Below are 9559 nucleotides of genomic sequence, written 5' to 3' on the forward strand. Positions count from 1 at the left end.
CTGATGAGTATAGTCGGCAAGATCAAACGCTTCAACCCAAGAAACCATTCTGTGCGAGGACAGTGCTATTAAGCTTTAAGCAAGCACGCATTTCGAGAGATTTGCTCTTGTTGCAACTACGTCTGTTGCATTGATAGCCACACAGTGAAAATATTTGCTCGACAAACGAGTGTGATGCAGGTGCACAGACTAAGTCCTCAGCCAGGGCCTGGCGCCAGCAGGCTGTATGTTGACGATTTCTGCTGCTTGTACTGAAGTGCAGTCCTGGTGCCAGAGAAGTGCTGGACTTCCACTAAGTACTGATCCAGTTGGTCCTGCACTGAAACTCTGAGACTCTTTTCTTCTTCTCGAATGCTACATTTGCTATTATTATCATCTGTGTTGTATTTAAAATATTTCCACAGGTTACTTTCTTGCTTTCTAACCACAAAGATCTGTACATAATTCACCAACGTCGAGCACATGTGCTTACTGTTTCAACCTATGAACCAAATGTGCTCAACAAACAAACAACAGTCCTTTAACGGAGGTTACGCCACGTGACTATAGTAGGCCCAAGGTACAAGGTCGCCGCATAGTAAACAGTGTAACGTAACTGAACAACTCAGGGTGTTCAAACAACCCCTGGCATGACTGGACCAGGTTGAACTAAATTGCTATTGCTGTTTTTTTCGTTTTTACTCAGTTTTCATTCTCGTTTTAGTTCGTTCACATACCACTAATTTTTATTTTTATTTACTTTTAGTTTCTCGGTTTGCCTTAGTTTCAGCTGTCGTGCTTGTAAAGCGAAAAACAATATTTTCAGTTCTAGTTCTCATTTTCGTTATGAAAATATCACTGGAGCAGAGTAAGACAAAGCTCACCTGGAGCAAACGCAAAGGAAGGAAATCAAGAGAAAAGAAGATACAAGGTAGTGGATTATATTTAATGCAAGTATATTATATTGTGATAAAGAAGCCTGTTTAAATAAAAAAGATTAGAAGGCTCATTTAAATCCAGGACTGTGTCTGATGTAGTTGTGTTTAGAGTTTAGGGGTGTGAAATGCACTGGTGGCTGCATAAAGGAGATGAGACAGAGGAGAGGAGTCGGGGGGAGAACTTTGGTGCAAAGAGAATTGTCTGCAACTTAACATCAGCAAAACCAAGGAACTGCTTATGGACTTTCACCACACCAAAAAGCCTGTATGACTGTTCACTTTTCATGGAGTGGAGGTACAGGTGGGTCAATACTACAAGCACTTGGGGGTCCACATTAATGACAGGTTGGACTGGTCTCAGAACACAGAGGAATTAGAGAAGAAAGGGCAGAGCAGACTCCTTTTCCTGTGTTCCTTTAATGTGGGAAGTGACATCCTTCACATCATCTACAGCTCTGTGATGGTCAGTGTGATTTTGTGGTATGCTGGGCTTGTAACATCACTTCAAGAGAGGCCCACTGAATCAACAAGCTAATTAAAATGGCAGGCTCAGTTATAGGAGACACTCTGGACCCCCTGGAGGTCACAGCAAAGGAGAGAGTGCCATTATGAATAATGCTGCACATCAGCTCTGTGACACATCAACACTGAAGACTTTTCAGACAACAAATTATTCAGCCGAAGTGTGAAGAAACGTGATAGGGATCCTTTATATCAACAGGAATACATCAGTATAGGCCGTCACTATGACTGCCAAGTCAGAAGTGTTCTTTCTTTTCAAATTTTCTTCCTTTTTAATCATTCTGGCGTGTGTTCAGATCATAGTGTGTATGCCTATTTATTTATTTATGTAATTATTTCTTTAAAGAGCTTCTGTAAAAACCCAAGTTTCCCTCTAGGGACAGATAATGCTTTGTCTACTTGTCAGTCACTATATATAACACACATAAATGCAAATGGGATAGTTAAAGACCCCACCATCCTGCAGAGTCCCTTTCCTTCATCCTCCGCTTTAAACCATTGTGATAAAAACACAGACCAGACATCATAAAAAGGTTTGGGGCAGCCACCCCGTATAATATCCCTGGCTGCAAAAGATTTTTAAATTGACAGAGATGTTGGCAATACTGAGTCCAAAACAGAACTGATTTCTTGGTGGTAAGATGGCGGCTTTAAAGGCCCATATAGGAAGTGACTTTGTCCTGTTCTTATGCAACACAGTACTGAAGTATTGGTTAATGCCCTAGTCACCTCAAGTATAGATTACTGTAATGCTATTCTATCTGGCATCCCACACAACTTCTTCAAAATTCTGCTGCCAGGATAATATCCTGCTGTTGTAAATCCACTGAACATATTGCACCTATTCTCTCTCAACTTCACTGGCTCCCTGTTAACTACAGAATATAATACTAAATACTGCTCTTAACATTTAATGCTCTCCACAACCTCGCTGATCTCCTACAGACTGACACTCCTCTTGCTCACTCAGATCCTCATCTGCAGCTCGACTTTCTGTACCGCACGTCAAACTCTGTTCTATGGGAGCTCGAGTGTCTCTCCTAGTGCTCCTCAACTCTGGAATCCTCTTCCCTTTCATATATGTCAGTTCAATTCAATAACACATTTTAAAACTACCCTCAAAACTTATCTTTTCAAACTGGCATACCAATTGTGAATTTTGCACTGTTACTGCCAGTTATCTTTGTTTGTCTTTCTTTTAACAGTGAAATGATACACTCAATGACAAAAATAAACACTTTTATTGTATACAAATTGGCTTAATAATTTCTGAAAACATTTCACTCATTCCTCTCTCAATCTCTCTCACACTCACACACACACACACACATGCACACACAATGTGGTTACTTAAATATATACAGGATAGGATCTAAAATCCATGAAACAGAACTGTCTTGCATAGCTTTTTCCATGTGTTGCCACTTTGTAATTTGAGAGTATTCATTCTGGCAATATGGTGCAGCCTTAGTTTGTGGAAGACGGATACAACTAAAGACATGAGCACCAAATGATGGTTGTCAATTTCCAACTGTGTTTCCTCAATGTGCTCCTTGAGTAAAAACACATCATCTGAACCAATCTCAGCCCAAACAAACTGATTGATCAAAGATACACTGACAGCTTGTCCTAATGTCGACTGTCGGCTAACACGCTCAGCTACTTTGACCGCCTTGACTGTACCCTCAGAAGGAATCATCAGACCTCCTTTGTTTTTTAATGTGAGCAAGTGGTAGCTTTGATCATATGATGTCGGTACAGCATCTGTTACCAAACTAGCACGGCACACATCGCAGGACAGGCACACATCACAGGACAGCTTTCTCAAAATCCCATCTAAGGGCTACCTCCCACTGCTTCCTGAGGTGGATTTCTTTGGGAAACTTTCAAAGTTTGAGAAATATTAACAACAATCTACATAGTTAGTGACTAAATACGTTTAACTAAAATGTTTTTTGGAGGCTCACTTGAGCACATAAATGCATAGCTTTGCTAGCTTAGCCTGGTGTAGCTAAAGTTAAGATTATAAAACGGGATTTTCTAATGGCCAAATATAACCAAAACAATTGTTCAGCTTTACCTATGAAATGTAATCCCTGTGATCTGGTTTTGGAGCGTACGGCGGTTTGTACAATCCCAAGCAGCACATGCGTGAGGCATCTTTATCCATTACTTCACTCCACAGCAGTGTCACTCGCAATATGGTGGTGACGTTGACGTACGATGCTGCTGGTCACGAGGCGTCTAGTAATTCTATGTCTATGCTGGAACCTGGCAGGATTTCTTGGGAATGGTCTGCAGGGAACCGAGAAAGACAGTTAGTGCACCCTGCCGCCCCCTGGTCAGATGTGGTATTACCGTTATTTAAGCCCTTTAGCTACCTCCTACTCGCACGTGTGTGACACCATCAACACCAAAAACACCCAACTCTTAACAGGTTTTATCTTCAGTTAACTCTTTGAGGGCTGAATATTATTTTCCAAAACAACGCAGTATTTTGAAAAGCACACAAAGCAATGGTTTCACACATGAATCAACACTAAACATCTGTTGCTTCATGCGGTGGCTGCCAGTTTGGTGTTTCTTGTGGCTTGAGCTGCTCACAGGTAGGAGCTTGGCTGCCAGGCTGTCTTCACATGGCAGGGGTTTTAGCAGCGGCAGTCACACTACCACACAGACTGGTTTGACCCCTTGTCATTGTAAGTGGCGGTCCTTCGTGGCGAACCTGTTCAGCACCACAGTCAGCTGGAGATCAATCAGCTGATGCCGGTACCTCACATTCGCTTTTGATCACTGGTAACAACATTGGAGTCCGACAAGTCAGAGTCCGATTCAGCGATAATATGCAAAACATCGTCCATAGTGTATTTTTGTTTACTCATTCCCTTCGATCACTCGCCGGATGTCGATGCCATTTTTACTGTCGTTTAGTCCTCACTACTCACACAAGCACAGGGAATCTCGGTCAAGCCGACACAGCGAACATTCCTACTACTAGAGTGGAACAAAAACGTAGCAGCGAGGTTTGTCATCGTTTTACATTTGATTACCGCCGCCAGCACCTCCTGTTGACAAAAGTCGACATCCGCCCCGAAAGAGTTAATAAAGATAGTTAACCACCACTTATAAATGGCAACTGTGTGATATGTGCCATAGCTGCTTATATTGCATTTAACTCTAGTGGGAAGAGTTGCACCTCTTCCAACTCCACTCCAGCCCCAGCTCCAGACCAAGATGGTAAGGGGGGGATTTGAAATGCTGGAGGAGACATGGTGCAATAATGTCCTAAAAATCCACCATGTTACAGTATATCTGACAAAAGGGTTGACAATTTACATAATACGAGCTTCAAACCAGCAACAGTTAGCAATTTAAATGGAGTGCTTGCTGCTGGTGAGCTCAACGATCATAATGCTGACTGAGGCATGGTACATTTTTGCTGCCTATTCACTTCAAGCTCTATACATCCTAAGGTGGGTTGAAACCTAAGCAATGTAGACCTCAGTGTTAATGTTTGCGGTTCATCGTGCAATGTACTGTATATGTCTCTGTTATATGCCATTTGTTAAGCAGTTACTAAAACTATTTGTGATGTGTGACCTTTTGGTTTAACAGGGACATAGCAACAGGACGGACACAGACACCATTTCTTTTATTAAGGTGGGTTAGGCATGAGATGATACACTTAGTTTTACATGTAGTACATATTGCTGTACAGCAGGGGTGTCGAACTCTGGGCCTGGAGGGCCGCAGTGGCTACAGGTTTTCATTCTAACCCTTTTCCTAATCAGTGAGTAGTTTTCACTGCTAATTAACTCCTTTTCCCTTCATTTCAATAGCCCTGTTTTTAAGGAGTCAGTCCTCTGAATTGATTTGTTTCTTCATTAAATGGCAGCCAAACAGAAATGAGACGTGAAACCAGCCAACAGATGACCAGCTGAACTGGGATTTCAAACTCCAACCAATTTCACTCCATCCAGTCTCTTAATGAGAAGCTGATTCTTGCTGTTAATTACGCCTGTTATTTAATTCAATGGCTTGTTGCGGCTCTCATTCTGCCACAGCAGACATTTCCAAATCTGTTGATTTTTCTGTTTTTTTCTGTCATATGGTGGCTTGTTTGATGTCTCATTATTGTTTGGCTACTAATTAAGGAAAAAGAGACAATTATGGGGCCTGAGTCAAGTTAATTAAAACTAAAGCAAAAGAAGTTAATCAGCAGTAAAAACGACTCACTAATGAAGAAGATGGTTAGAATGAAAACATGCAGCCACTGCGGCCCACGAGGACCGGAGTTCGACACCTGTGCTATACAGGCTTTGCAAAAAAAAAAAGATATACAGTATATAAGGTGGCATGCAAGTTTCCAATCCCCTTGAAAGTCATTGTAATTTTCTGCATGACAATAGATTTGTGCACGTATTTATCCATTCATTATTTTTTATTGTGAACTCTTATGCTGTATCAATACAATTCCAAAGTGAAAATAAACCATTTTCTGTTAATATTTAACTGAAGAAGAGAAACTCAGCGCAGTTGTAATCGCAACTTTTCTCACAGGCAATAGAGTGTTACCGGACTACACGGAGCTTTATGAAGGGTTAGCAGCTGTCTCTGGTCTTTATTTCTTTTTTTTTTTCATTTCTGATATTTAAAAATACTAAGCATCAGACTGACGAGCTTCTCCTCTGTTTGTGAGATTCAAAACCCGCGTGTTCCTGATTCCTCGTCGTGCGTTCTATGCATTGCACTTTAGGCTGGGCATTCACTGGTTCAATTAAGTTTCATCTGTCCTTTGTGCACAGTCCGCCCCTCCGACTAACGGGAAGGTCAAACCTGTTTGATTTACCTTAACCCGTCTCTGAATATTTGACCTCAGTCGTTAAGTATGCCAAATTCACAGGAGCTCGCGTCCTACTGGCTAAGATTACATAAATGAAGGCTTCGACAGAAAGTCGCTGGAAAAGACCGTTTAATGTGACGTAAACTATATACGACGACACCGCTGGTCAAGCCCGACGGCGTGACTGGCGTAGGGGGGTTTGGGGGACGTGACATGATATTTGTTGGCTATGCCGGTTAAATGACCCCCTGGAAACAAGCCCACTCCACTCCCTCGAGTTTTCCTTCTGGAGAGAATGCTCCAAGGCAAAGAAAAAGTACCGGTTAAGCACTACAAATCCCATGATGCACTGCCGAGGCTATACGCGTACGACGCGTGTGCGTCACATCCACCAGGAAGTGGGTTTTCGTTTGTGTGACAGCTCAGCGAAGTTACCGTACATGTTAAGGATTACCGAAGCAGTTTCCTGTTTTAATTGGAAATTTTGGTTATCGTGTGCACCTTAGCCTTTTGGACCGAACGATAAATGCATCCTCTGCATAAAAAATAATCACAGAAATCGGACATGTTGGCCGATAGGATTGTGATGATTGCAAATCGCGGTGGTAACTGTCACATTTAATACTGCAGCTTGGACAAAGTGCTGCAGCCAAAGAGGAGGCGGTTTGGACCCGGCAGGAGCAAATGTGTGTATGGTATCCGCAATCAAAAAGTATGTTTCAAAAGACCTCTTTTACTACCCTTATAATTGGGGTGTTTATTGTGTACGTTTTGCACACTTGCTGGGTGATGTACGGAATAGTATACACAAAACCGTGTGAAGATAGGAGCGGCGAGAACTGCATTACGTCTTACATGACGAAGAACCCGCGACTTCAGGTTTGATAATGTTATTTTTTTTCAATCGATGGGATCTTTAATGGGAATTAATTTTAGTAGGATCGTATCCATTGCAGGCATTTCATTGTACAGCACTCAATTGATTAAACAGTGATGTAGCAATGTGATCACATAACGATATCAATCACACTTTTTTGTTTTAATGCTTGTAACTAGATAGAAAAAAACAAGTAAATAAAATGAACAGCTAGTCAAGCATCGTATTCCAGAGCATAAAAGAAGTAAATACAAATGAGAAACATCACTTTGGTCCTCTCACTGAAAGAGACTTCTGTCAGTTCTCTCCAATGATGCAGTGCTAGAAAAAGTTCAGGGAAGAGCAACTAGGCTAATTTCAGGGCTACAGGGGATGAATTGTGAGGAAAAATTAAAAGAGTTTAACCTTTTCAGTTTAAGTAAAAGAAAATTAAGAGGAGACATGATTGGAGTGTTTAAAATTATGAAGGAATTAGTGCAGTGGAACACAACGGTGACTTTAAAATGAGTTCATCAACAACACAGGGACACAGTTGGAAACTTGTTAAGGGTAAATGTTGCACATACAGTACATTAAGATGTTTTTCATCACACAGAGAATCACAGACACATGGAGAAAGTGACCAAGTAGCATGGTAGACAGTAGGACTTTAGGAACTTTCAAAACTCGATTTGATGTTATTTTAGAAGAATGAAGTGGAAAGGACTGGTGAGCTTTGTAGTCCTGAATGGCCTGTTCTCATCCAGATTGTTCTAATGCTGGCACTTACCAGGTTGGATCTTGGACCCCCTCCAGCTGTGCTGTTTTTTTGCTAGTCATCTTGTGAATTGGTGGCCGATATTGATGTTGCTAGATTCTGGTTTTAATCGACCATATTATTCTGTTACTATACTTTTAATTTGCCAATATAAAAATTCACTCTTAGAGTTTACAGTGTTAAGCAGTTTAATAAGGAATTGTGTGCGTCTCCTTTGCCCATCCTGTGTTGGTTCTCACCTCGTAGCTCCCCATGGTAATGAAATAAGTTAGCTGGTTGGAAAATTTGTGGATGTTGTATTTATTTATGATGAACAGATCATCTGTCCTCCTTCCCGGCCCGTTTAGTTGTGGGACAGCTGAAGCCAGTCTCAGCATGCAACACTGGTATGGCTGGAATAATTCCTGGACAGGGAACAACTGATAAGGTACAACCTACAGATGTTCTGCAGTAATTAAAATAAATGAAGCTTTGCAAGTTGGAGCAAACAGTTTGCACAGGCGTCCCTACTTCTGTTGATTACTCACAAACCCTCTGTCTGTCTTAAAGCAGAGTTGTAACAGACTGATATACTACACCCTCTGAAGTACTACTTGGAAAATTTGACACTGCAGAAAGTTGTAAATTCCAGTGATAATAGCAAGAAAATGGTAATTAACAAATTAAATGAGACAACACATTATTATCCTTAGAAGTTTAGGCCTCTCATTTCAAGAAATTGCAAAGAAAAAAATAAAATCAGAGTGTCAGTGAGTCCAATGGTGTCCTACACAATCCAAAGACAACTGGAAGCTGGAAGAAACTCTGTGAAGACAAGTTTCTGGGGGTCGCCCGCTTGTGTGACAAGCGCCTCACAGCACAACAGCTTCAAGCACAGCTTAACCGTGCAGGTCGACAAAAGCAAGTGTCAGTTTCTACTGTGAAGAGGAAGGAGACTTTGTGCTGAGGGTCTGAAAGGGTGAATGGCAGTAAGAAAGACAATCCTTAAAGGACAAAATAGGGCCTGGAAAGGAGGACTACTGCAGACTGGACAAAGTCTCCTCTTCACAGTAGAAACTGAGAAAGAGAAAAAAAAAACTGAGGTGTTGTAAAACTTTTAACCAGTAGTATATGTCGTAAATGTTTAGCCCACTTTTATTTAAAAGGCCAACTCTAGACCTGTGTGCTGACACTTGATGTGGTGGCCCCTGATTACTTCTTCTAGGTCCATACAGTTCCTTCTTTCTGTCAGCAGATGGTTCATCCTTTTGCTAATTAAGACTCCTAGTGTCCTGGTGGAATACAGCTTACTTCCTCCTAGACCTCATCTCACTCTCTGTGTTATGCTGGTGATGGTGCCTGTTACCCACCCGGGTCACATAGGGTCTATACTGGATGTAACACCCCTTCTTGTTTTACCATAGTGTCATGCATTAGTACTACCAGTACTTATCTATGGCATATGCCACCAGTTTCCTTGTCAAGCATGGCAACCATCACAAGTAATTTAGGAGATACATAGATTGTATTGGGTGTCATGGTGGCGCAGTGGTAGCGCTGCTGCCTTGCAGTAAGGAGACCTGGGTTCGCTTCCCGTGTCCTCCCTGCGTAGAGTTTGCATGTTCCCCCCATGTCTGCGTGGGTTTCCTCCCACCGTCCAAAGA

At 41.7% G+C, this 9559-nt stretch overlaps 1 protein-coding gene across 1 annotated transcript in view; it reads left to right on the forward strand.

Moving 5' to 3' along the window:
* The first annotated feature begins 6666 nt into the window (after window positions 1–6666).
* The window catches only part of clptm1l (CLPTM1 like), a 50130-nt gene continuing 47237 nt past the window's right edge, over window positions 6667–9559 (forward strand). Inside the window, exon 1 of the mRNA XM_028817992.2 lies at window positions 6667–7161. Coding sequence (XP_028673825.2) covers window positions 6967–7161 — 195 coding nt within the window. The 5' untranslated portion in view covers window positions 6667–6966. The remainder of the gene's footprint in view (window positions 7162–9559) is intronic.

Source organism: Erpetoichthys calabaricus, chromosome 13 (assembly GCF_900747795.2).
Source record: "Erpetoichthys calabaricus chromosome 13, fErpCal1.3, whole genome shotgun sequence".
Classification (NCBI taxonomy): Eukaryota; Metazoa; Chordata; class Cladistia; order Polypteriformes; family Polypteridae; genus Erpetoichthys; species Erpetoichthys calabaricus.